This window comes from Borostomias antarcticus, assembly GCF_949987555.1.
Source record: "Borostomias antarcticus genome assembly, chromosome: 21".
Classification (NCBI taxonomy): domain Eukaryota; kingdom Metazoa; phylum Chordata; class Actinopteri; order Stomiiformes; family Stomiidae; genus Borostomias; species Borostomias antarcticus.
The window spans coordinates 6,958,962-6,986,824 of record NC_140254.1 but is presented as its reverse complement, the minus strand read 5'-3'; the positions used below and the strand labels follow the sequence as shown (position 1 = coordinate 6,986,824).

The window sequence follows — 27,863 nt, the reverse complement described above, 5'->3', positions numbered from 1 at the left end:
AAGAAATATGCCCGTGCGTGGGTAGAGTTCCTCTGTTAAAATTCAAATCATAAACAGCTGTAGAAAACAAAACAAGCCGTCGTGGAGCGCGGCTCCCCGGGCCGGTCTGACCGGAGGGACGCGGACCGGTCCATGTGTCCGCTCGAGGAGGGGTGTCCTGTCTGCTATGGCAGACGTTTAAGAGTGGAACGGGCTGAGACCAGGAATCCCACCCACTGCTATATCTCTCCCTCTCTTACACACGCTTGGTCCAGTCTTGACCAGGTCAACATAGCTCAAGCGTATACAGCTCTCCTCCTCCTCCTCTCTCTCCATCCCTCTCCTGTCTTCCCCCTCTCTCTGCTCAGGTGCTTCCCGCTGTGTCAGCTCCGTGTGTCTCGGAGTCGTCTGCGGCGCCTGGGCTAGCATCCTTCTCCGTGGTCGCCTCCTGAACCGGCGCCGCCTCTTCCGTCTCTTTCACCCCCTCCGCCGCGGCGTCCCCCCCCGCCTGCGCCTGCCCCTCCCCCTCCCGGGCCGCGCCCTTCTGCTTGTCCCGGAACACCTCCACCCCCAGCATGCGCAGGTAGTGGTAGCGCTCGTTGCGGGGGACGAAGGCGCGGATGGAGGTCTTACCCCGCCAGCCGCACAGCTCGATGGGACACTGGGGCTCCTCCGGATTACTGAGTGGGGGGGGGGGGGGGAGAGTGAGAGAGAGAGAGGGATGAGAGAGAAGGATGAGAGAGACAGAGGGATGAGAGAGATGAGAGAGAGAGGGGGATGGGGGACAGACAGAGAGAGGGATGAGAGAGAGACAGAGAGAGGGATGAGAGAGAGAGACAGAGAGAAAGGGATGAGAGAGAGGGACAGGGAGAGAGGGAGAGGGATGAGAGAGAGGGATGAGAGAGAGAGGGATATGAGAGAGAGGGATAGGGAGAGAGAGGGATGAGAGAGAGAGAGAGAGAGAGAGAAAGAGAGTGTGACAGAGGGAGGGAGGGTGAAATCAATCTGTTAAATATGCAGAAATTACAGGTGACTGCACATCGATTTCAGAAAAGCACGCTTGTACGCGCACACACACACGCACGCACACACACGCACGACTTACCCAGGGTTTGGCTGGTACCTCAGCACAATGCTGCCCATAGCTGTGGAAACACGAGAGTCAGCGTGACTGAACACACATGGACACACACACACGCACACGCGCACACACGCACACACACTGAACAGCAGACAAGACACTGAGCTCCAAACACACAGCCTTACCGAGCGATGCTGGAGAACTTGACACACAAGCACACACGGAGCGGCGTACAGACCTATGTTCTTGGCCTGTGCGTGCGCGGCGTCCTGCAGCTTGCTGAGAAAGGGGTTCTCCTGGGTGAGCAGCACCTTGACGTCCTCCACACTCACAGTGATCAGTCTGGAGCGGATGTAGGGGTACAGGGTGTAGATACCCTGGAGGAGAGGAGGAGGAGGAGGAGAGGGGGAACAGTGGACGAGGGGACGAGGAGGGGTGGATCGGGGAGATGAAATTACCTCCTGTCAATATAACCCGATGTGGACAATGTGGAGAAAGAGGTCATTGTGTGTGTGTGTGTGTGTGTGTGTGTGTGTGTGTGTGTGTGTGTGTGTTACCTCCTGGGCCAGTCTGAAAGCACAGCCAAACTGCTCCCCGTCACTATTGCGAGACCACACCTTCACCCCTGTATTGATGACCTGAAACACACACACACACACAAACACGCACACACACACGCGCGCGCGCACACACACCCCAAAGGTTTCTATTAGCTTATACAGACAAACAGGAGTGGACAGAGTGGTTGTATGACTAGCTGTATGTGCTGATCTCAGGTCAGTCTGGTATCTCTGCTTCTGGAGAGAGATACAGGCTGACTCTGGACCAGCTGATCTCAGGTCAGTCTGGTATCTCTGCCTCTGGAGAGAGATACAGACTGTTGAACGAGTGGTCATTCACAGTCCATTTTGACCTTAGACCTTATCTCATGTCTCTGTCTGTCTTTCTGTCTGCATACTGTAGCTTCTAAATACGGTGCTTCCTGTAGAACTATGCGAAAGGGGGATTTTTCTTTTGCAAGTGAAGAAAGGTGTTAGTTTCATAAATGCATGAGGCCTAGGTAATGTATGCCTTATGCTATAGGGGAATGTTTTTCTCTTGCAAATGATGCACGTGTGATGACTGAGTGACGCAAGTAATGAACTCTTAACTGTCTATCTATCTATGATTGACGTATTTAGAGCGTCTGATGAACTTTTGACTGTCTGACTGCCATCTATGATAGACGCATTTAGGTGGTTTCGATGAACTATTGACTGTCTATCTATCTGGTCTGATTGACGTAGGTATATAGGGGGACAGCAAGGTCACAGACGCATGAAAAGCGTGGGTGACGTACTTACATACGCAGGCCTGGTTTCATAAGCGTAGATAGACAGGGGGCAGGGAGGTCGAAGATGCATGAGTGGCGTGAGTGACGCACGGACATGGTTTCACAAACGTGGATATGAAACCTTTTATGCCCAAATTTGGTAATAGATGTGTTAATCGGATGTATATTGGAATTTTATCTGATGTAATAATTGACGTAGGTATGGTTTTATCTGACCACAAACTGCGTGGGCTCAGACTGTTTAGAATAGTATAAATACTGCATGATTAGCTTAGGGTGTCTGTCTCTCTCTTGATCTGTTGTTGCATGCGTGTAATAATAAGATTGTGAAATAACCCATCTCTAAACTTTGTTCAGAACTGCTTTTTTTTTTTATACTTTGATTGAACTGCGTGTCAATCCTTATTTTTACTTGTTAGATTTAAGTGCCCTGTGTTGGCATATTTTCTAAACTTCCATAATTTTAAATAAAACTTTTTAAAGACAAGAAGTTTTGGGACAGCCTTCTCCATCCAGCACTGCCTCCTCTCAGCTGTAACAGCACGTTCAACAAAAGGGTGAGTGACCTATTGGTTTAGGTATTCACTGGTAGCCCTACTAGCACCATTAAGCCTTCTGGGACTTGTGGTCAAAAAGTGATGCTGACGAGTATCACATACTAACCACAGAGAGCAGAGCCAAGAACTCAATCGAGGCCGTTAACACTAGCTGGTGTCCTCTCACTGTACCTTAACCTTCGGGTGAGATAAGGTGAGCACCGGAGAGAGCTCCACGAGCAAACGACATTACCAAACGACAACTTAGAGTGGTGGTATCTTAAAAGTAGGCCCTTTACAATCCTCGCTGGCGGAACCAAAGACCAAAGTTGGAATTAGCGCATTAAAGTCCATCAAGCCGGGTCTGCGGTCTTTCCAAGCATTAGTCAGAGGATAGAATTGGGTAGGAACAGTGAAATAGACTATTCTCTCAGATAATTTTCTTTTTTAATCTCAAGGAGTAGATGGTTCAATATGTCTGTTTAGGATAGAAACCAAAAGGTATGTCTGACAACAGTGAGGATCGATTCTTGTTAAAATAATATTTGAAGAGTCAGATAAGCACCTATCAAAAAGGGTTATCTAGATCCTAGTGACTAAAATAGGTATCACAAGTGGTGAGATGTTTTAGCATCACGAAAGGAATAGGATTCACTGTTTATAAGTCTTGGTAGTGAGAAGTAGTAACCTTATTGAATTTGGATATTGTAGGATTCCGTATCAAACCAAAACCAGAACTAATTCAACCTTGAACCGGCTATAGGATAAAACTCTAAATTAATTTAGCTATAAGTAGCTTTTTAAGGTTACTTAGAATAACTAAAAAGGTGATAGTTATTCAAGACCAAGGTTACCGTGACAGGAATATCGCACCGGCGGTCCGTTGCGACAAATCCTCTCATTCTCACCAAGCGTTCCGTCCTACAAGACTGACTGTGGACCAGCTGATCTCAGGTCAGTCTGGTATCTCTGACTGGACCAAAGCAACGCTGGTCAGATTTATAGGACAGGACAGAAATCGGGACAGAGAGGCCTGGTTTCATTCTGCCTGGATAAACTCTGGTTTTTCACACGGCCACCTGTGCAGGTAGTACTAGGGGGGTTTGGGCTGGGAGGGATCCCATCTGTTGAACAGTCTCGCCTTGATGGGCTGGCAAACAAACAAACACACAAACACACACACACACACACACACACACACACACACACACACACACACACACACACACACACACACACACACACACACCTTCATGCGTTCGCTGTTGTTGATCAGGACGTTGCGGAGCTCTTTGGAGACCATGTACAGGTGTCTCTTCTTGCCCTCGTGGGTTCTAGTCAGAACGTTCAGCTTGGGGAAGTCTGGAGACAGGTCGTAGAACTTCCTGCAACACGCACACACACACACAGGCAATCATTTAAAAAAAAAAAAAAGAGGAGACTATTTAACTCACTCGCTCTCCTTCGCACGCACGCACACGTGCGCACACACACACACACACACACACACACACAGACACAGACACACACACACACAAAGACACACACATATACAAACCAACTCACTCTATGGAAGGGAAGACGGGGTCGTCTTCACTGAGGAACACAAAGGGGTCTTCCTTAAAACCAAACAGCTTCATCTTCTTAGAGGCAGGAGGCCTGAAACACATAGGGAGGGTGAACACACACGTAACCCACACACACACGTAACCCACACACAAACGGACGACTCATCCACACACACACACACACACACACTCTCTCACACACACACACACACACACACACACACACACACACACACACACACACACACACAGGTCTCATCCGCACACTCTCCCACTCTCTTTCTCACACAGACACACCCAACTCACCCGCACACTCCGTCTTTCTTGTCCTCCTGTGTTTGTTCTCCTGCGTCGGGCTCCTTGGCCGCGTCCTCTCCTCCCTCCTTCTCTCCCTCCTCCTTCTCTCCCTCCTCTGGGGGCGTTTCGGAGAGGGGGGCGTCCGGGGAAGCGATGGCCGCCGGGGAGCCCTCCCCCTGGGCCGCGGAGCTGGATGCCGGGTCCTTGCCCCTCAGCTGGAGGAAGAGGGAGGAGGAGTTACAGGCTAGACTCGCCGTACCAGACCACCCCAGATCTCCACCTACCAATCGTCCGGGGTGTTCCGTAGTCTGACGCCGGGTTCAGGCTGGACGCGAGGTCGCCGTGAGGCGTCAATACTCAGCCGGCAGCGGTCCACACTGGAAAGTGCGTTTCTCCGTGCTGGCCGCCAAGCGAAAGCCCTGCTCCTCTGCACTTTGATCACACGCGTTCGCTCGCAGGGGAAAAAATGACGACCGGACGTCGACTGTGGCGCTGCGGGGCGCGAACTGGTGTCACGGTGGTTACCATGGGCGCCGAAAAGAAACCGGCGGCGTTTCAAAAGGCTTTCGCCTAGCGATCGCGTACAGACTGAACCCGGCGCAAGATGGTCGTTAGAACCGCGGCGAGAACCGCCACTCACTAACCCTCTAGCACACTAACAAATGTCTAGATTACTATTCTTGCACTTTGCCTTCAGCACTAGATTATTCTCTTAGTCACTTGTTTTAGAAAGGAGATGCACTTGTGAGTTCTGGGAAGTAGTAGTACATTGGCTTTTCCTACGTTAAATGCAATTGTTATTTGCTTTGGATAAAAGCATCTGCTAAATGACTAATGTAATGTCTACTGCTTTGGATTGGTTCAAACCTGAACAAACCTACACCTACTGCTTTAGGATTGGTTCAAACCTGAACAAACCTCGCCTACTGCTTTAGGATTAGTTCAAACCATAACAAAACTACGCCTACTGCTTTAGGATTGGTTCAAACCTGAACAAACCTCGCCTACTGCTTTAGGATTAGTTCAAACCATAACAAAACTACGCCTACTGCTATAGGATTGGTTCAAACCTGAACAAACCTACACCTACTGCTTTAGGATTGGTTCAAACCTGAACAAACCTACACCTACTGCTTTAGGATTGGTTCAAACCTGAACAAACCTCGCCTACTGCTTTAGGATAAGTTCAAACCATAACAAAACTACGCCTACTGCTTTAGGATTGGTTCAAACCTGAACAAACCTACGCCTACTGCTTTAGGATTGGTTCAAACATGAACAAACCTACGCCTACTGCTTTAGGATTGGTTCAAACCATAACAAACCTACGCCTACTGCTTTAGGATTGGTTCAAACCTACAGACTTTAGTTTGGTTCCTCAATGCAGGTTTTTATAAATTGTTTTAGCAACGATAGCTGGGAGAATGTCCTAGTTGAGAGATGCCTTTACAGATCACCGTGTGAGTCTACTTACAGGCTGGTTCCAGGCAGGGTCAGAGCATAGAATGTTGGTGTGTGTGTGTGGTGTGTGTGTGTGTGTGTGGTGGGTGTGTGTGTGTGGTACCTTGGGGTATCTTTTGTTCCAGGGCATGTGGGCTGTCTTCACCAGGACAGCAACGAAGAATCCACCTGTGTTCTGGTGATGAGGCAAGATCCTCATACTGACCACACACACACACGCACACGCACACACACACGCACACATAAGCAAGCAGGCGCACACGCACACACACAAGATTTACATGCCTATTGGCATGCCAGAAGCCTTCATTTACACTGAAGTCATCTAGCTTGGTAAACACTGTTTCCAGTCCATGCAGAAAACGCTGAGAAACCTGGTGCAACAGTGCCACCTGCTGGCCATCACAACAAGGGGGTTGATTGGCTCTAGTTTATTTGGGTTGATGTTCCATTGTGGTACTCTATGATGGAGACTAATGGTGTGTGTGTGTGTGTGTGTGTGTGTGTGTGTGTTTGTGTGTGTGTGTGTGTGTGTGTGAGGTGTATGCATGTGGTGCTTGTGTGTGTATGTGCGGTGTCTGTGTCTGTGTGTGTGTGTGTATGTGTGTGCATGCAGAATGTGTGTGTGTGTGTGTGTGTGTGTGTGTGCATGCAGAATGTGTGTGTGTGTGTGTACCATCTCTCCAGCTTCATGGCGGCCAGCTTGTCCGGGTCGGTGGGGGGGAACATGGTGGGTCTGATCTGGGTGTGCCGGCTCTCGGGGACCTCGGACCAGTCGCTGTACCACTGCGCCTCCTTCGTCATCACCTGGACGCACACATTTAAAAATGCCTCTGTCATATCATATGTCACATGTCACAAAATTACTCTACCTCCAAACATTTCCACCCCCCCCCCCCCCCCAAATCTGTTGTTTTTTTCCCCGTTGGTTATGTCCATAATTTTACGTCGTGGATTCAGTGGTTCTGACTGTGCTCTGGCCGTGGTGGAGGTCACACAGCCCAGGTGGAGGTCACACTGCCCCGGTGGAGGTCACACTGCCCCATCTGTGAGAGTGTGGGGGCCGCTGGGGTCCGCCTACCTTCCAGGAGCTGACGCCAGGCATCCACTTCAGGCCAGGGAGGTCGGCCGAGGCGTCGGCCAGCTCCAACGCACCTGGGAGAGAGGGGGGGGGGGGGGGGGGGGGGGGAGACCATCAGCCCATTCTCACAGCATCTGCACGCGTGGTCAGAGAGAAAGAGAGAGTGTGTGTGCATGTGTGTGTGTGCATGTGTGCGTGTGAGAGTGTGTGTGTGTGTGCGTCTTCGTGCGTCTTGGTGAGTGTGTGTCTTGGTGAGAGTGTATGTGTGTGGGTGTGTGTGCGTGTCTTAGTGAGTGTGTCTTGGTGAGAGTGCAGTGAGAGTGCGTGCGTCTTGGTGAGAGTGTGTGTGTCTTAGTGAGTGTGTGTCTTAGTGAGTGCGTCTTACTGAGTGTGTGTGTGTGCGTCTTACTGAGTGTGTGTGTGTGCGTCTTAGTGAGTGTGTGTGTGTGTGCGCGCGTCTTAGTGTGTGTGTGTGTGTGTGTGCGCGCGTCTTAGTGTGTGTGTGCGCGCGCACGTCTTGGTGAGAGTGTGCGTTACCTTCGCTCTTCTCCAGCAGTGAGGCGATGACGGCCTCGTCCTCGATGGGGTTGAGGGAGCAGGTGGAGTAGACCATCCTGCCTCCTACGGCCAACTGCTCCACACCGCGCACCGCTATACGCAGCTGCAGGCTGGGGGGGGGGGGGAGACACATGCCTCAGTACGCATGCACGCCTAAGCACACCTACACACACCTACACACACACCCTCTCTCTGCTCACCCATGGAGGTGCAGGCTGTTGCTGGTGGTCCACTTCTTCCACACGTCGATGTTCTTCCTCATGGTGCCGTCTCCACTGCGGATATAACCAGACATCACCACTCAAGTGCAGAGCAGACATCACCAGCCAAGTACGGAGCAGATATTACCAGACATCACCAGCCAAGCACAGAGCAGATGTTACCAGATATCACCAGTGGAGCACAAAGCAGACATCACCAGTCAATCACAGAAAAAACATCCCCAGTCGAGCACAGAGCATGGTAAAATGGTAAATGGACTGGACCTATATATCTTTTTATCTAGGGTTGCAAATTGAAGGCACGTTCCGGAATTGATCATTACCTCCACCCCAGGGGCAAAGCCCCGCAGGGCGGAAGGTAATGTTTTTGCCCCTGTCTGTCTGTCTGCATGCGGACAGGATTAAACAAAAACTACCGGCCCGATATGCATGAAACTCGGTGGAGGGGTGCAGCCCAAGGAACTCACCATTAAATTTTGACCATGATTCATTCATAGGTGGCTCTACAGTACCCATATTACTGTAACTTCAGTGTAGTGGGGGATTTAGGTTTCAGTTTCCTCATAGGTTTCAGGTTCTTGGCGCCACTTGCAATACCGAGCTTGGCCACTACGCCAAAAACTGGCTGTTCCTGGCCATGGGGGCTTGCTTCATGCGCCACTGAGCAACTTTCATTGGATTGAATGGGCCGCCATCTTTGCATGCCTTATCCACTTCTTATAATACATCCATGATCCAGCCATGATCAGTTATGCTCGCGTCAACAGGCTGGTGTCTATTTACTTTTTCAGCTCGATCCGGAAGGTAGAACGCTAGAGGCCGCCTACCATAACTTTTCCGTCCAGCGGATGGAAGATGATGCTGCAGCAGTGTTATTATTTAAATCAGCAATATATAAATTTCGCCTTGCGCCTGACGAGACTACTGGCTGCAGTGTAGAGAGCGACAAACAAGCTGCTAAAGCTATTGCTGATTATGGTGTTTTGTGCACACAATACCACTTAGTGCGTTATCATCAACTTGCTTGCTAACAAAGGCTAGAGCTACTAGTTAGCTGTTGATAACGAGATCAGCTGTTGCAACTGGAGCGCTCACCTCGGGAGTGACCATTGCCAGTTCCCACTCACACCTCCCGAGACTAATGGAATGCACCATAACGTTATATTTCTCATTCGTGTGGATAGTTGAAGCGATGCATTCTGTAGGCTACCTCAATAGAGTCTGCTAAATTACTATGTTTAATGCTTTATGTATAATATCTGTTAGTGTGAAGTGTGATGATTTCTGTACAAGATCGAACCCAGCATGGGCAAGTGAGCGTAAAGGCAATACTGCCAAACAACACAGTGATAGACTAGTGTCTCAACTTGCATTTAAACAATAATGTAAACTTCAAGCATTCAAAGTAAACTGCAGACACTTTCAGGTGGATGAAAATAAAGTGCACATTAAAATGTTTGACTTCATGGAAAACTATCTCACCTATACACTATAGATTTAACATGTCATTGGCTGTATAACTCCCATCTCAAATGTAGATCTTGTAAACTACTGTCTGCAGACTATGAACCAGCCAACTCCTCCCTCCACTACTGCTCTGCTTGGCTGTTAATGAATGGGAAGTCTTCACAAAACTAGCAACGTTTTGGAAATTGGAGAGGAAAGATGTCAAGCAGAAAGAGGAAACTACAGGTGGTGCTACAGTAACCAATTCGAAAAGCCAGTAGGAGAGAACAGCACATGAGAGGTGGAGGTGGGAGGAGAAATAGAGGGGGGGGGGGGGGGGCGTGGAAGGGGGAGAGCAGTTGAGGGGGGGGGGCAGGGGCAGAGGTCTGCACTCTGAGTGCAAGCCCCTCTAGTTGGTAATGTTAACGATCAATCAATTAATTGTAATTAAAATACCAACATTTCCAAACAATACCAATTGCGTTTACTATTATGGACAGACTGGGTTATTTTTTCTACCTGCTGCGCGTCATAGCTCCTCCTCACGAACACTGAGCCGATGGTGGGTTTGCCCCAGGTGAGACGAGGAGCTGAGCCTTATCCGAGTGAACATTGACAGTGATGGAGAACTGCTGTCGTCATCGTGTTGTACGTGTATACTGCACCACAATATTTGCAAGTGGCTTCTTGTCCTTTCTTTTAAAGTGGTCCCACACAATGCTGTGCTTGGTCCGCTTCATTTTTCAAAATATGCCACTGATTTCTCCGCATTTCTCCCGAGATGGCTGCTTCGCTACCACGTTGGTTGATAGTAGATCGAGTAAATTTCACGTGCTCGAACAAATCAACAACCAATGAATCGATTTGATTGTTTTTCATCCCTAATTTTATTCAAAGTGCCTCTCTCATTCACCCACACATTCACACACCAACGGCGGCAGCTGCCATGCAAGGCGCCAGCCTGCTCATTGGGAGCAATTTGGAATTCAGTGTCTTTGCCCAAGGACACTTTGAAGTGTGGAGACAGGAGGAGCCGGGAATCAAGCCTCCGACCCTGCAGCCATTGGACGGCCCGCTCTACCTACTGAGCCATGGCCGCCCCAGAGCAGACATCACCAGTGGAGCGCTCAGGCGGGAGGACTAAACCCCCACATCGTGTGTGGATGGACACGCTATCCAGGAAGTACTGCACAGCAGAGGACTGTGTGCTCAGCAGAAACTGCCGGAATCTGGGGTTTGGGCAAACCGCCCACGCCTCCCTACTCCCTCCTTCCCTCCTCCCTCCCCCTGTTGTATTTGGCATGGACCCTGGGACTCAGAGACATGGGCGCGCACACACACACACACACAGACAGACACACACACACACAAACACACTCGGAGACTGGGCTGAAATAGTAGCCTAGCATGGTTGAAAAATGCACGCACGACTGCCTGACTGTGTGTGTGTGTTATTCTCATTCTTGTAGTAACGAGTTTCTCTACTATAAACAAACATGCCGCAGCCTGCCAAGTGCATCAAAGCCAGGGCAGAAAAATATCTGATCTCTAACCATCTGTCTACTCGTGATTTAACCACACACACACGGAACACTTCACCCCTTGGCGTACCTGCAGGGGACGTCGCAGAGTACGCGGTCGTAGAACAGGATGTCCTTCCTGCCGTCCCCGGCATTGACCTGCAGGCGCGGGATGCTGGAGGCGTCGTGGTTGACCACCATGATGCAGGGGCTGTTCAGCCGCTTGGCCTGGTGCACCAGCAGGTAGCAGCGCTTGTTGTCCACGTCGTTGGCAATGACAAAACCCTCTGGAGGAGAGGAAACATGAGCTAGGCGCATGCGCATGTGTGTGTGTGTGTGTGAGAGAGAGTCTTACCTGGGAAAGGCACATCCATGTCTGCGTGCAGCATCTCGATGAGCTGAGCAGTCTTGGACCCTGGAGCAGCGCACATGTCCAGGATCTACACCAGAACACAGGGTTAGAAACAAGAGCACTGAGTTAGAAACAAGAACACAGGGCTAGAAACAAGAACACAGGGCTAGAAACAAGAACACAGGGTAAGAAACAAGAACACTGGGCTAGAAACAAGAACACAGGGCTAGAAACAAGAACACAAAGTTAGAAACAAGAGCAGAGGGCTAGAAACAAGAAGACAGAGTTAGACACAAGAACACAGGGTTAGAAACAAGAACACAGGGCTAGAAACAAGAACAATGGCTAGAAACAAGAACACAGGGTAAGAAACAAGAACACAGGGTAAGAAACAAGAACACTGGGCTAGAAACAAGAACACAGGGCTAGAAACAAGAACACAGGGCTAGAAACAAGAACACAGGGCTAGAAACAAGAACACAGGGTCAGAAACTAGAACACAGGGCTAGAAACAAGAACAGTTAGACACAAGAACACAGGATAAGAAACAAAAACACAGGGCTAGAAACAAGAACACTGGGCTAGAAACAAGAACACAGGGCTAGAAACAAGAACAGAGTTAGACACAAGAACACAGGGCTAGAAACAAGAACACATGGTTAGAAACAAGAACACATGGTTAGAAACAAGAACATATGGTTAGAAACAAGAACACAGGGCTAGAAACAAGAACAGAGTTAGAAACAGGAACACAGGCTTAGAAACAAGAACAGGGGGGGCAAGACAGACACCTTCTTGTAGTTCCCCGTCAGTAGCTGCGATTAACCACCGCAAGCGAAGCAAAGTCTGCCAACTGAGGGCCACCACCCGGGCTGGTGTTCGGCTGCCATAGGCGGGGAGGGCAGCCGGCGGAACTTGCTCTGCCGGCCCCCAACCCAGAATTTTGCAGCAAACACTGAAGGGCTCACCCCCAGTAAGATCGACGTCATCCTCCTCCAGGAGACCCACTGCGTAACAGCAGATAAACTAGTTCTCCCAAATATTGCTTTAGCTGGGTCTATCCTAAGCAGGACTTCAATTGCCAGCATGAAGATTGGGGGTACAGCACCAATACATTTGACAGAGAGAACCTGGCTGCTTGGGCTGCTAACAACAGCCTGGGCCTGTTGAATGATCCCAAATGTGCAGCCAGCTTGGTCTCTGGTCGCTGGAAAACTGGGATGAATTCTGACCTGACATTCACAAGTGTCTGCGTTGATAACTGGCTCCCTGATAGATGTGTGCTAGGAAAGTTCCCGAGGTCCCAACATTGACCATCGCTGATATCCATGCCTAAACTCGTGGACCTCGTCCCAATCAAGCCGGTGAAGTGATGGAACTTCAGAAAGGCCAACTGGAAACACTACCGCCTCCTTACCCATAGATCCACAAGATGCCTCCCACCACCTAACACCAACAACGTGGACGAGGCGTACCGGGAACTCTGCGGCATACTGGTGAAAGTGGCCAAAAAATCCATCCCATGCGAACGTCACAACAGCTACAAACCGTGCTGGGATGCGGAGTGCGAGAATCTCTACTGTGCCTTCCTCCAGGCCCCCCCAGAAGCTGGGTCAGACAGGCTTGCGTCAGCCCTGCTGTCTAGACTCAGCCGAAGGAGACAAGAGCACTGGGAGGCCATTAACTCCATCGACTTCTCACACTCCAGCCGCAAGGCATGGAGTATCCTTAACAACCTCACTGGTAGGTCCAGACACTCCCCCCATCAGTGCCCCATTTCTGCAAAACAAAATTGCATCACAATTTGTGAAAAGTGGGACATACAAGGGCAATGAATTGTCATGTCTCGTGGCAAAATTAGTGTCTGACCTCTCTCTGGAAGGCCACAACTCCTAGCAGCAGTAACATCTCCGGTGAATTCACACCGGAGATGTTTGCTGCTGCCCTCCAGCATGTAAAGCCAGGGAAAGCTCTGGGGCCTGATTCTATCTGCCCGGAGCTTATACTGTATATAGCTTATACTTATACATGCCGCGTCTGTCTTGAAGTCCTGGTGAAGAGCGTTCCTTTCTTCCTGCTTGCGCCAACTCAAGATCCACAAAATCAGGAGAAGAGCCCTAGTTGTTGTGATCCCTTAGCTAAACAAGCCTGAAGGGGACCCAAGAGTTACCGCCCCATCTCTATGCTATGTATCCCTTTCGAGATCCTTGAGCGCCTCATCTACGCCCGCGTCGAACCAATTATCGACCCGCTGCTCCCACAGGAGCAGGCCGGTTTTGACATGGGAGATCGGTCATAGATCAAGTCACTTTGATGACTCAAGACATCGAGGAAAGCTTTTCCGCCAAAACGAAGGATGGAGCCGTCTTTATAGACTTGACGGCTGCATACGACACCGTATGGCACCGCGGCCTCACCTGCAAGCTGCTCCGCCTGCTGCCCGACAGGCAGTCAGCATGATCATGGAGCTTGTCCAAAACCACAGCTTTAGCGGACAGCGAAGCGGGTTGCGACGCCTTAAGAATGGCATCCCCCAGCGATCTGTCCTGGCCCCCCTCCTTTATAACATCTACAAGCTGCTGAACAGGCTCCAGGAAGTATGCCTACACAGACGACCTCGCACTGGTGTACGCCGCTGGAGACTGGCTGGCCGTGGAGGAGACCCTGTGCCAGGACATGCAGACACTAACGGCATAGACATAGGCAAAGACCGTGTCGGCGGCTTTCCACCTTAACAACAAGGAAGCCAAACATGAGCTCCGAATACTGTCATGCTGCACCGAACCAACCTATCTCGGCGTGACAATGGACAGGTCGCTCACGTTCCGCTGACACCTCGAGTCACTGCGCAAGAGGTTAACAGCTCGTGTGACATTGATGAAGTAACTGGTCCGATCGGGCTGGGGCGCTCAAACATTGCGTACGGCAGCCCTAGCCCTGGTCTACTCGCCCAGTGAATATTGAGCACCGTTGTGGTCCCGCAGCGCTCACAGCCGCCTCATCGATCTGCCTATCAACAAAGTCTTGCGCATAGTGACAGGATGCCTGCGTCCCACTCCTGTGGACAACCTTCCTATCCCTGCAAGCATCTAGCCCACTGGCCTCCGCTGCACAGGAACCACAGCAGGTCTCGCCTGCCTGGCCGTGGAGCCTAACCACCTGCTCCACGAAAGGCTCGCTGCAACAGCGGAGTCAAGACAAGTCAAGACAACCTTTCGTGCCTGCCGCACGAGATCTCCTGCAGCAAAGCAGAGATCTTAACATCATTGAGGCCGGATGGGCGGACTACACCTGTCGTGCGGAGTGGGAGGCGAACACCTCCGTAATTTTATCCTGGCTGCCGGTCCTTCCCCTCCCGGGATGGATTTACACAGACCGGCATGGGTGAGGCTTAATCGTCTCTGGACCCGCGTTGGATGCTTCCGCTCATCGATGCACAGATGGGGGCTTTGCATCCTGTGCAGCGTGCGAGTGTGGCGCCGAGGAACAAGCCGCAGACCACGTCATCCAGGACTGTCCAATATATCGGACACCCAACAGAATGCGTGGCCTGACGGTCGTGGATGACGAAACGGTGACGTGGCTCCTGGACATGTACCTGGATATATAGCGCGGGTGACCCCTCACCCAGGCTCGGAGTGGTAAAAGGGCTGTCCCGAATACCATTTTACAGGATTCGAGTACTCATTGATGGGAAAGAGCGAATAGTGAATAGTGTTCGTTCTCAACCCCTAGGTGGCAGCCTTGCATAGTCTATCTACCGGTGACCAGCAGAGCGTTGAGTCAGACAGTCATATTCCGCCTCCTAGTTCTTCTAGATTGTTGCTAGATTGTTTGGCTCGCTAGCTGAGTATTTGTTCATGATTTACTCATGTGTGGGTATATTTCATCATGGCTTGTGACTTTCAGTTTTGACAAGTAGGTTTCATTTTTGTGTTATGGCTACATCCATAAACTCTTGAAAATCACTTCCAATTCGTTTTTATAAAAATCTACTTTGTACCACGATAAATTACACATGAAACACATGAAAAACTGGTTTCTCAACAATCAAAGCTGTGACCATTAGCGCCTCTCAATGTTGTGTGTTATGTATTGTGTTGTGAAATTATGTACTGTGTAATGTGTAGTCTCTGAATGTTGTATACTGTTCGTGCTGTCCCATGTGATTCATGGTGTACTGTCCCTGAATGTTGTGTGTACTGTATTGATTTTAACCACTGTGTACCAATTTTACCATTGCAGGTAGGCCTTTTAATTCCTGGCAGGGGGACTGCCGACGGAAACTAGCCTTTTGGCTAAAATCAGGTGCATTTACACAATGTGTTTATTAATGTATGTTGTCCCTCTTAATCAAATAAACGAAAATAAAAAAAATAAAAAAATAATTAGAGGCTGATAGTAGCCTCCCAAAATCAATCAAAACTCGAAATGGCTTAAAAAACATTTTTTACTGTTGGCTACCAAAGGTAGGCTCCGTCATCCTAGTCCATGATTTGCTCGCTCCAACTCTCGCCCCACCAACGTGTCGCGTTTACAAAGGAAACAATTATATAGGCCATGCTTGCTAAATAGCAAGCTAGTAGCTGGGTTAGGGCTGTCAATTTAAGAAGCATTTTAGTCGCTGTCTCTCCTCCACTCCCGTGCTGCCCCACGCACACGCGCATGTGTGTTTGTGTGACAGCACAAGAGCAGAGGAGCGACAGAGGGGAAAATGCTTCTTAAATTGACAGCCCTAACCAAAGACCCACAGAAAGTGTTTTGAGGGAGAAAACACAAGTGTGAAATCGCCTTCTGTTCAGCTGCACTGTTCAAGAAACTAGCTCACTGTAACATTACGACTACGTTGGTATCAGTTTGGAGTATCGGGACAAAAAATGAATGCTCCGAATACTGAATTGAGCTCTGGATACCAACGTACCGAACGAATAGTGGAATACTTGAATTACTTGGGCCAGCCCTAGAACACAGAGGTAAAAACAATAACTCACAGGTTTAGAAACAACAGAGTTATAAAGAACACACAGTTATAAACAAGAACACAGGGTTAGAAACAACAACAGAGTTAGAAACAACAAAAATGAATTCAACAAACAATCAAATCTTTTTGTTTGTTTTTTTAATTAGTACTATGCTTTGGCAATATTTACGTACTTCCTGCCAATGAAACTTATTGAATTGAATTGACCAACAACAGAGTTGAAACAAGAAGAGTTAGTTTGACTCCCCTAGGACCCAGGACAGCAGCCATGGGCAGGAACAGGACCGAGCCTCCATCCGGACACTAGACTCTCACTCAGTTGAGTCGTTGTAATTTGCTCACAGCTCTGACACAGTGGTGAGGAGGACGAGGATAGCTGCAGACTGCACGGACGCGTAGCAGTTCCGTTTATATTACTTTCGCATGGACAGTAGATTGGTGGCAGTAGATTATGCCGTAGTGGTCACAACTAATTGGACGCACGCGGATGTCTGCACAGAGCCTACGCGTACACTCTATGATGACGAAATTGACGTCAGGTGGACCCTCGCGTACTGGCGGATGTTATAACCAAGGGCGTAAGAGATTATCTGGACACTGAAAAGAGAGCCCATGGCTGGGTTATGGAACCAGGCCACGAAAGAACGGTAGACCCCAGTGTTTACATTGTGTAGTGAGGCTCAGTGAGGGAACAGACCCTAGTGTGTTTGTGTGTTTACCTTGTGGTGAGACTCGATCTTCAGCAGCAGCGGAGGGATCATGCTGACGGCCTCCTGTCTGCTGATGTTACCCTGGAGAGGAGAGAACACGCACATCAGGCCTGACCGTGCGTCACATCCCACGCTGACAGATTTCCTCCTGAAACCGCCTCGCGAACCCAGCTTTACACATCCCACACTGACACCACGACAAGGTAAACCCCGCCCCCACCAGATGGGTCGGCCCCAGACTCACCGACTCGGTCTCGCTGACCAGGAACTGGTGGAACTTCTCCAGCAGGGGAGACTTCCTCAGGATCTTCCTGCTCATGTTGGTGTGCCAGGCCAGCTCGTCAGGGTACCTGGGATTCAAGACAGACAGACAAGGACAACAAAAAGGCACAACCAGGGACTAGTTATAGTATAGTAGGTACACAGAATATACAAATATGCTAAATATTGGAGAAAAAATTGCTGCCTTGGACACACACAACTGGTGTGTGGTGGATTTGTACAGTGTGTGTGTGTGTGTGTGTCTGAGTGTGTGTGCGTACTGTACAGAGGTCATCGCCACATCTGATCGTACCAGCTCAGAGCCTGCGGAGCCTCAATCTTCTGGCCATCGATCTCCACCTCCTGAATCTCCTTGAAGTACTTCTCCTTCAGACAGTGAAGGATCTCTGCAGCATGACTGGGTACAACAACAAGGAACCAAACCTTGGGTTACATTTCATTTTACAGTCATTTAGCAGATGTTTTTATCCAAAGTGACTTAAAATAATAGCATTTAACGTAGGTAGTCAGTGTACTACTACTCGCCAGAACTCACAAGTGCATCTCCTTATCTCTCAGCCAGGTTACTAAGAGATAATCTAGTGCTAAAGCAAAAGTGCATGAGTAGCAAAATATAAATACAATAGGTGCTTAAGAGGGAGGATCCTGGTAGTACTTCTTGAAGATGTGAGTTTTGAGCCTGCGGCAAAAGATGGGCAGCGACTCTGCTGTCCTGACATCAGTGGGCAGTTCATTCCACCACTGCGGGGCCAGGATAGAGAACAGCCATGACTGCGTTGATCGACTGCAAGGGTTGTGAGGATTCATGCAGCTGACATTGACCCTCTATATTCTTTAAAGCTCTTCATTCGGTGCCAGAGGCATATGGCAGAGCTCCTACTTTCTGTCTCACTGGTCAATCAATCAACGCTTTATTTGTATAGCGCATTTCATACCCAGAGGCAACACAATGCGCTTTACAGAGAACACTGGTGTCACCGCATCACTCGTCCCATCCTGACCTCAACGCCCTGCACTAGATTCGACCCTGGGTCCTCTGACTTACAAACACCACATTCGCCAGCTACGCCACCGAAAAGCTAGAGATTTGACTCCGCAGGTAGGCCGTGTTTATACCGAGGACTGAGTTGAATCCTTTCAAGTCAGTCACACCTGTTACACACCTCTTGTACCCAGTGATGCGGATGGTTGCGGGCAGAGGCTCCCTCATAGCCTCCATGAACTGGTCAAACTCCCCCTCGGGCACCAGGCCGAGCTCCTGGTAGTACTGCTCAAACAGCTTGTTCTCCTTCACGATGTCGGCATAGCCTGCACCCCAGCCCTGGGACACACAGACATTGGGGAGCAATGGAAAGACTGAATGGGTCGGATGAAATGGTTGTTGGCACGTGAAAGGGGTTGGGGAATCTGAGAAAGGGCGTAGCTAAGGTACCTCGGTGTAACTTAATTGACAATTTAACGGAAAAATGATATAAAAGACGGAGCGTACATCCATCCAGCAAAGCTGGGATACCGTCGCAGCGAATGCATTAGCGAGAGTACCTGGTTAGCTGCTAACTAGCCAACTCTTGTCATAAATGATTAATTCCAACTGACGTAAAATGATGGTCGAATACACACAGGCTTTGTGTAAGTCGATCGGCTCGACTATGTGTTGCTTTTAGCGCAACAACAATACTGTAGCGTACAGTAGCTAATTAGCTAGTACTGCTAGAAGCTAGCTCGCTCATGCCAGACTACAGTCCTTTCACCCTCCGTTCACTTCGCCGTCAAAATAAATCGGTGTCGGCCTATTTAGGAGAGGCGCTCATATTTACAAGTGTCGGATAAACATGAAACTTCACTTACCTCAGCAAAAGGGTCAAAGAGACCGCCACCACCACAGAAGAAGACTACCTCGGAAAAATAAATTCACTCGGACAAAACGCGTCTAAATAAGTTATTTATTGGTAGCGCCGAGGCTTCAAAACCCAGCATTTGTTTAAGTAGGCCCTTTTGCTTAGGTAAGTGAAGTTTCATGTTTATCTGACACTTGTAAATATGAGCGCCTCTCCTAAATAGGCCGACAGGACTGCAGTCTGGCATTAGCGAGCATGCGACTACAGGACTGAAAAGGGCTAGAAGATAGCTAACAGTTACCAAGAAGAGTTGCTGTGAAACTTACAGCGTTGTCTCTGTTATCCCTTCCACCCGGCTTGCCATTCTGAGGATTTCTCTGCCTTTGTCTGCTTCTTTTCCCCATGTTGGAAACACAGACCACTCTGGAAAAAAACCTGCGAAACGTTTTGTAGGGCAATCCGAGGGGAAACGGTGTGACGGGAATATATGTGTGCTTTGCCGCTACCGAACTGTTCCACGCGTGTGACTTGTGCGACAACAGCTGACGCGCTGCTCTAGCGGCCATGTGAGAGAGGACCAGTTTGTGTGGCCATGCAATTTGCCTGTTTTAAAAAAAAAAAAGGGAGTTGAAAATAGTATATATATAGTATATATAATAATTGAGTATTCAATTCAATTTCAAAACCAAATGTGCCAAAATTAAATGAATGAATAAATAAATAAATAAATAAATCCAGCAGTATTAGAGCTCAGGGAAAAATTCTCGCATTGTGAATTTATATATTTATATTTACATTATATATATTTCAATTTATTTATATATTGCTTTATGTGTTATTTACAGGTTCATTTCATAGCCATATTTATATTTATATATTTAATTAGGGCACATTGGTATTCCATAATTATATGTGTGAATGGACTTTCTCTCATTCTCACCCCTGAAATAATACTGAAGATCATTAAAATCGAAGAATTAAAGGGGGTTACATGGATGTAGTCCCTGTTATTCCTTTTTTTTATGCTACTAACATTACAGTGTCTTTTTCGTTACTCTGTATCTAGTGTCCTTTTCTTTCCCACCTGTATGTAATTTCCACTGCTGAAACGTCAACTTTCCCCCTGGGGGATCATCTATCTATCTATATGTCTGTATGTCTGTCTGTCTATCGATCTAGCTATCGATCTTTCCAATAGTTTTGACATGCTCGTTAAATACCTGAAGGTATAATGGTTGAATAGCATTGAACCAAGTTTTCTATTGGCTCGACATTGGTCTATGCAAAACGACGCGTTTGGATTGGTTTGTTTGGATCAACTGCCCTACTGTCTTGGCTGTGATTGGGGCTAGACCTAATACATCCATGGGCTGGACAGACTAGTTGCTCGCGCGTGACAACCAAACCTATACATTTACATTGGGTGCCTTTTGGCGAGACCTCTCTCTGGTTAACGCACAACTTAACCTGTTACGATGGACGGTATTATTTCAAAGCTCTTCTCTTCCGAAGCAGAGGAGTTGTACGTCCTGGACTGCTCGGCTTACTTCATGATGCTTATGGCAGCATGCACATTCCTGACTTTACTTTTCGAGAATGTTCCCTATGGCCGTTATGCTTCGAGCAAATATGGATTCCCCGTCAACGTGAAATTCGCCTGGTTTGTGCAAGAACTACCTGCATTCTGGGTGCCTGTTTGTCTAGTGGTGTGGACATCCTGCGCCAGAACCTCTCTGCTACCCAATCAGTTATTACTGGCTATGTACTTCTGCCATTATGTGCAAAGGTAAGCTCATATTCTGATGGGAAATGAATGAGTGGCCTAGTTACATGTAGGTTATGTTGGTGTGACGATGGCTCACGGAGAAGTCTTGCTCTGTTTCAGGTCTCTTATCTATCCATTTTTAATTAGAGGAGGGAAATCCACACCTTTTTTGTCTTTTGCCCTGGCCGTTGTCTTCTGCATCTATAATGGGTACATGCAGGTGCGCTACATCAGTCACTATGCACAGTACCCTGCGGATTGGGTTACACACCCCTGCTTCATCCTGGGTAAGGTCTGCTCTTACACTACTATCACTCCCAGAGAAAAATAGTATGTGCATCTTGTTTTTGCTTATACTCCCTTTAAAATGATATATTATTATATTGCTGCTCTTGTGCTTTGACTTTAGCACTAAATTAAGCTCTTACTTGTTTAGAAAGGAGAAGCACTTGTGAGTTCTGGCGAATAGCAGTACACCGACTAGGCCTACCTATAGGTTAAATGCAATTATTGTAAGTTGCTTTGGATCATCATCATCACCATAACTTTTATTTAATTCTCGGGAATACAGTTGAGGGGAAAGCCCTTATTAACTCAGGCACAGCAAGTTAATGTTTTCGGTGGCGTGTGTATGTTTGTTAGCAGGATTACGCAAAACCTACTGGACCAATTTTCACAAAACTCTGTGGAAGGGCGTAGCATGGTCCAACTTAGAACCCATTCAATTTTGGAGCAGATCCGACGCATGGGTCGGGTTCATGGGCCGCCCAAACATGGCCGGAGTGCCCATTCACTTCCATTAATTTTTTAGACTAAACAAAAACTACCAAACCGATTTTTATGAAACTCGGTGAAGAGATGTATCATGGGCCACCTTAGAACCCATTACATTTTGGAGCAGATCCAAATCACAGGCCGGATCCACGAATGAAAACAAAACTTAGAAAGAAGCCTGTGTGGGGGTGCTAGAGACACAGAGTTTGGACAGAGGTGTGCAGGGGGAGAGCCCGGAGTGCACCGCACTGCCCCCCACTGGCTAGGACCCGAGGGGTGGGCGCCACAGAGCCGCCCATTCATCGCCAGTCATTTTTACCTCCGCCCCAGTGAATCACGAGCCGCACAAACACGGCCCGGACAGCCATTCACTTGCATTAGGATTACACAAAAACTAGCAGACTGCTTTTCATGAAACTCGGTGGAGGGGTGAAGCATGGGCCAATTTAGAATCCATTCAATTTTGGCGCGCACAGAGCCACGAAATGCATTCAGGGGCGGAGGTCTGTGTTCACTGAGCACCATTTCTAGTTTTCAATGCAGCCGAGATTACAAAGCAAACAAAAATAGAAAAAAGGCAATACTGTACAACATAATATACGAACACAATGCCAATAAAATTAAGCACAATAAACAGTAGACTTGCATGAATAATACAATTAGAACGATAATAAAAGTAGAAGAGTCCTGCTCATATAATCAACAATCGATCATCAACAACAGCAACAAACAGAGTCAGGAATGTTCAAAGCCAGAGCTCTAAACTGCCCATATGAGGGCAGAGAGCTGATGTCTAGATATGTTTGGAGCTCATTCCAAGAGGTTGGGGCTCTAAAAGAGAAAGTTAATTCCCCACGTTCTGTCTGTTCTTGAGGAACTTCAAGAAAAAGTAGCTCGGCCGAGCGCATCAGATAGGGACCAGTTCCACTCCAGCAGAGACGTACAGTAATACAAGGAGGGAGCTTTCCAATAATGGCATTACAGATGAGTACCAGTGTTTGTCGCGTCTCTCTGCCGGAGAGGCCCGGCCCGCCTTGGCATAAAGGACACAGTAGTGTGTACCAGAACCATCACCAGTGACAAATCTAAGGGTCTGAGGGCAGAATGATGGTCTGTGTCCAGGTGCTTATGAATAGATGGAGCAGCAATTCTATAAATAATATCTCCATAGTCTAATACTGAGAGTTAGTGTCTGCTAAATTACTGTAATGTATTACTACTATGATGATGATTGTTATTATTATTATTATTAACATTACTGTTTATTAGAATTATGAAACAGGCGTGTATTTTAATGATGTAGCTAGCATGTCTGAATGCCATCATCTATGTAATGAGAAACCATCACTTTCTCCATCACCATGGCTATTTGATTTTCAGGATCTGCTCTGTGGTTTGGTGGATTGGCTTTTAAGCACCTGTTTGATCTCTAGGATCTGCTCTGTGGTTGGTGGGTTGGATTGTAAACATCCACTCGGACCACATCCTGCGAAACCTGCGCAAGCCTGGAGAGACCGGCTACAAGATACCTGTAGGTGAGATACGCTCCATCAACACGACTTCTGCTTGCGTGGTGTTGAACCACCCCAAGTTCTCCCACACAACTTCCCTACTCCGTTCTCTACACTGGCTCCCTGTAGCAGCTCCCATCCAGTTTAAAACTCTGATACTAGCCTAAAAGGCAATGAAAGGTACAGCTCCCTCCTACCTCCAGGCCATGGTCAAGCCCTACACCCCCTCCCGACCACTACGCTCTGCTACCTCGGGGTGAGTGGTTGCCCCGTCACTCCAAGGCCCCTGCGGTCAATAAACATGGTTACTTCTCTTTTCTGTCCTGGCCCCGCAGTGGTGGACTGAACTGCTCACTGAAGTCAGACTCAGAATAGCAGAGTTGCTGCCCATCTCAAAACTCACCTTCAAGAAGTACTACCAGGATCCTCCCTCTTAGGCACCTATTGTATTATTATTTTGCTACTCTTGCACTTTGGCTTTAGCACTAGATTATGCTCTTAGTCACTTCTTTAAATCAATCAATCAAAGCTTTATTTGTATAGCGCATTTCATACCCAGAGGCAACACAATGCGCTTTACAGAGAACAAGGGAGGTGGGCATACGACCCACTCTCTACATATTCCAAATTTATTATTAAAAGGGAGATGCACTTGTGTGTTCTGGCTAGTAGTAGTACACTGCCTTCCTGTGTTAAATGCAGTTATTGTGTGTCACTTTGGATAAAAATGACTAATGTAATGACTAGTCGGGACAGGATTTAGTACGCGCATCAGGCAATGGGTGCTGGGTTAAGGTAAAATATCCTTTATGTCATGGTTTCCCAACCTGGGGTCCAACTCCGGGCCCCCCTTAGGGGGGCGCCAACGATCGCAGGGGGTCGCCAGGCCTCAAATAAATTGAGGCCTTAATATCATATTTAGCAAGACAAATATTTGTTAAAGAATCTTGTCACTGACATGTCACACAGCAGTTATAACAAAATACATGATTATGTCTGAGGCCAAAAGTCTACTACACTACAATTCTACGTATATAAATTCAGCAAATTAATCTGAGACTGAATCGCGTCAACATTGACGTTACTGCTAAGCTGTTTAAACGCTTCATTGTACCCTAACTTACACCTGATGGAATTTGCGAACGTCCAGTCTACCTCCTACGGAGGTCAACACTGGATGTCCAGTCTACGTCCTACGGAGGTCGACACACACTGGACGTTCACAACGACTTTGGGAGGGGGGGCACAAATTCCATCAGGTGTAAGTTAGGGGGGCTCTAGGGAAGAAAGGTTGGGAACCACTGCTTTATGTGAATGAGTCACTACATCAGCCAGAGAGAGAGAGGAATGGAGGGAGAGGGGTGGAGAGAGAGAGCAGGAGGAGGATCCCCCCCGGCCACTGAGTAGAGGATAATTGTGTAACTGTGTTTGACAGCCTGCTGTGACAGAGCTTACTGGACACACCTGAAACAGGAAGCACGCAGGTCACAGACCACATCTCCCGCTTCAGCCGTTAAGCCATAGTATCCTGCCCCCCCTCGCGGAGGGTTGAAAGGTCACTGCCTACAACACGCGCACAAAAATAAACACACTTGTAGAGGACGTGCTGGAATGATCCACGCTGACGCCTTCGAGACACAAAGCCCCAGCAGCAGAGGCTGGAAATGCCTGTCGGCTGCGTCGCGCCGAATGAAACTCCAGGCACGTCTGGAATTCCCACGCACATTCTCGGTCAGCGCAGGCAGCCCCAGCGGCACATGTAGTCAGCGCCGGGGGAATGAATGGCCTTCTATGGTCAGCGTCACGCTGTGTGTTTATGTCCTCCACTCTGAAGATGTATTGGCTCAATGTCTGTTCAGACTACGAGGAACACGGAGAGACGTGCCAAGATGTGATTCACACGAGAGGCGATGAACTGCGGCGAATGAACGACTTCAAGGCAGTTCCGCTTGCCGGTACGGCTGCAGGTTTGGCCCCCAAAATAACAGGAGACAGGACCCCTGCTCTAACCCATGGTTTACCCCACAGGTGGCATGTTTGAGTACGTGTCGGGAGCCAACTTCTTCGGGGAGATAGTGGAGTGGACCGGGTTCTCCCTGGCGGCTCACTCCATCCACAGCGCCGCCTTTGCTGTCTTTACCCTCACTGTCCTTGCCAGCAGGGCCGTGGCACACCACAAGTGAGAGCATCACACACGCACGCACACACAAGCATGCACGCACAAGCACGCTGACTCAATTTAGATTCCTTGTGTGCATAGGTGTTGAGCTCTGAGTAAAAGGGGTTCTCTCTCTATCTCTCTCTCTAGGTGGTACCTTACTAAATTTGAAGACTACCCCAAATCCAGAAAGGCCCTGTTACCGTTTCTGTTTTAAACATTTTCTTCAAGAACATTTAACTCAGCGACTCTTTCCACGAGAAGAGACGCAAGAAGCATTGAATCACCACCACACCATTCTTAAGGTTTCCACTGAGAATTATTTGTATTTTTTTGCAGAAAACGTTGATGCTAAATCTTGGAACATTGTAATTTTGGAAGCATGCTACTTTTTTGGGAACGCTCTGTCTGTTCATGCCAACCTTCCTCCGCCTCCCCAGACGCAGGGAAAGCAGGAGAAGGTGACTGTTTCTGGACAGAAATGCAACCTGGCAGCCAGTCTGTTTACCAGGCTGGTGGGCAGGCAGGCATCCAGCTGGTTCCGGGTGTTGAGCAGAAGACCAGATGATCAAACCCAGATCAAACATGGCTCTCAATAACTCGCTCATGCATGAAATGAGCGGTATGGATTGTGGTCTAAGCCGAGCCCCTCAGCCAGGCCCGGGGACACAGACATGGATTAATGACATCTGATCACGTCACCTGTTAGTAGTCTTGCACAGCCAGACCTGTCTCCACACTTCGTTTACGCTGAGCCAGCGCTGGAGGAAGGTCTGGCTGGACTCTACCATTCAGGGGTGGGGGGGGGCTGTATTTCTCTAAACAATCAATCATCTTGGGCGGAGCGGTTGCTAGGTTGTTGTTTCTCGAAATCTGGATTGAATCTGATTGGGCCGGAATTCAGATCTGTCGCCACTGATTGGTCAGTAATAACCGAATGAAGGCTTATGATGAGATACTTTATTGATCCCCCCAGGGGGAAATTTGGAGTTTCAGCAGTTGAAAATTACAGAAAGGTTGGAAAGAAAAGAAACACTAGATACAGAGTAACAATAAAGGCACTAGATAAGGGAAGTACCAACATAGAAAGAGGGATATGAGGGACTATATACATCCATATATGTACAATAACTGTGCAGTATAGAATTACAATAGGGTAAGATATACATGTTCCGACATACATTGTCAATATATAAAAAATAACTATACAGGCAGATAAGTCAAGGAGTATACATAATACGTACATACGTCCAGACTGTTTAGGTATATCCAGTAATATACATGTATAGATACATGCATACTATACATGCACACCTCTATGACACATGGAATGCTCAGGCACTGTTATACAGTCTGATGGCTGCTGGCACAAAGGAACGTCTGAACCGCTCCGTATTGCACCTGGGTGGGATGAGCCTGTGGCTGAAAGTGCTCCCCATCTGCCACGGCTCGTCATAGAGGGGATGGGAGGGGTTGTCTTGAATAGACTTCTGTTTGTCCCTCATCCTCCTCTCTGCCACAGACTCCAGGCTGTCCAGTTGTTGCCCAACGACGGAGCCAGCCCTCCTCGCCAGCTTGTTCAGCTTGTCTCCCCAGACCTGATGCTGCCTCCCCAGCAGGCGACGGCAAAGAACAGTGTGCTGACTACAACAGACTGGTAGAACATCTGCAGCAGCCTGCTACACACCTCGAAGGACCTGAGCCTCCTGAGGAAGAACAGTCTTCTCTGTCCTTTCCAGGTTTCCTTATCCCCAAAACCTACATCCATTGAGTCAGACTACTTTGCCTGAGACCCACAGAGAACACGATGGACGAGGAAAGGAGAGGAAAAAAGGGGGAACATTTCAGACATGGCGTGTAACAGCCTTGGGTGCACCCTCCAGTGCTGTCTGTCAACATAACCCATTACCTTTTATCCCAGATCTCCCAGTTCACCCAGTAGTGCCCTCATCACCATGCGTGGGTGGTCTCCCAGGCTGTTCTGGTTACCTATGCACACCACCATTAAAGGTCCCCTATTAAGCTCCCTTTCAACAAGTTAATTGAAGTTTCTCGGGTCCCCAAAACATGTCTTTGAATATTTTTGCTGAAAATGCCATTCAGATTATGTGTTATAACATGCCTCTATACCCCTCTGTCAGTCCTGTTCTAGACGGGCTGTTTCTGTGTCTGTATCTTTAAATGCAAATGAGCTGCTGCTCTCCACTCCCACTCCTTCAGTGCTTCCGGAAATTCAAACAATGCAAATGCAGCAGGATGTTTCAGAATGGTTTCTAATGGTCCTGTTGAGTCCTGTACTGACCTCAGAAGGGGAAGCAAATCTGAATGGCTGCCCCCCCCCCAAAACAAATGACTGGGTTTTCTTATTTCAGTTTGTGTGTTAGTGGGCCCATCAGAGACCCAAATGTATG

The 27,863-nt window shown here is 48.3% G+C and overlaps 2 protein-coding genes across 2 annotated transcripts; one reads left to right on the top strand and one right to left on the bottom strand.

The window, feature by feature from the left end:
- Nucleotides 1–343: 343 nt before the first annotated feature.
- On the bottom strand, nucleotides 344–19,749 carry nsun2 (NOP2/Sun RNA methyltransferase 2; the record flags this gene model as incomplete). The annotated part of the gene is made up of 19 exons (XM_084455580.1): nucleotides 19,571–19,749; nucleotides 18,570–18,727; nucleotides 17,699–17,803; nucleotides 17,369–17,474; nucleotides 17,134–17,205; nucleotides 11,437–11,521; nucleotides 11,173–11,368; nucleotides 8,095–8,169; nucleotides 7,874–8,004; nucleotides 7,337–7,410; nucleotides 6,932–7,062; nucleotides 6,359–6,455; nucleotides 4,804–5,009; nucleotides 4,496–4,588; nucleotides 4,179–4,314; nucleotides 1,618–1,698; nucleotides 1,299–1,437; nucleotides 1,085–1,124; nucleotides 344–659 (listed from the first exon to the last, which is right to left on the bottom strand). The coding sequence occupies exons 1-19, from the start codon at nucleotides 19,646–19,648 to the stop codon at nucleotides 344–346; spliced, it is 2,319 nt and encodes a 772-aa protein (XP_084311706.1). The 5' UTR covers nucleotides 19,649–19,749.
- Nucleotides 19,750–20,719: 970 nt separating this feature from the next.
- On the top strand, nucleotides 20,720–25,669 carry srd5a1 (steroid-5-alpha-reductase, alpha polypeptide 1 (3-oxo-5 alpha-steroid delta 4-dehydrogenase alpha 1); the record flags this gene model as incomplete). Its single annotated transcript, XM_084454889.1, has 5 exons — nucleotides 20,720–21,030; nucleotides 21,130–21,296; nucleotides 23,217–23,318; nucleotides 25,323–25,473; nucleotides 25,603–25,669. The coding sequence occupies 5 exons, from the start codon at nucleotides 20,720–20,722 to the stop codon at nucleotides 25,667–25,669; spliced, it is 798 nt and encodes a 265-aa protein (XP_084311015.1).
- Between the last annotated feature and the right edge of the window lie 2,194 nt (nucleotides 25,670–27,863).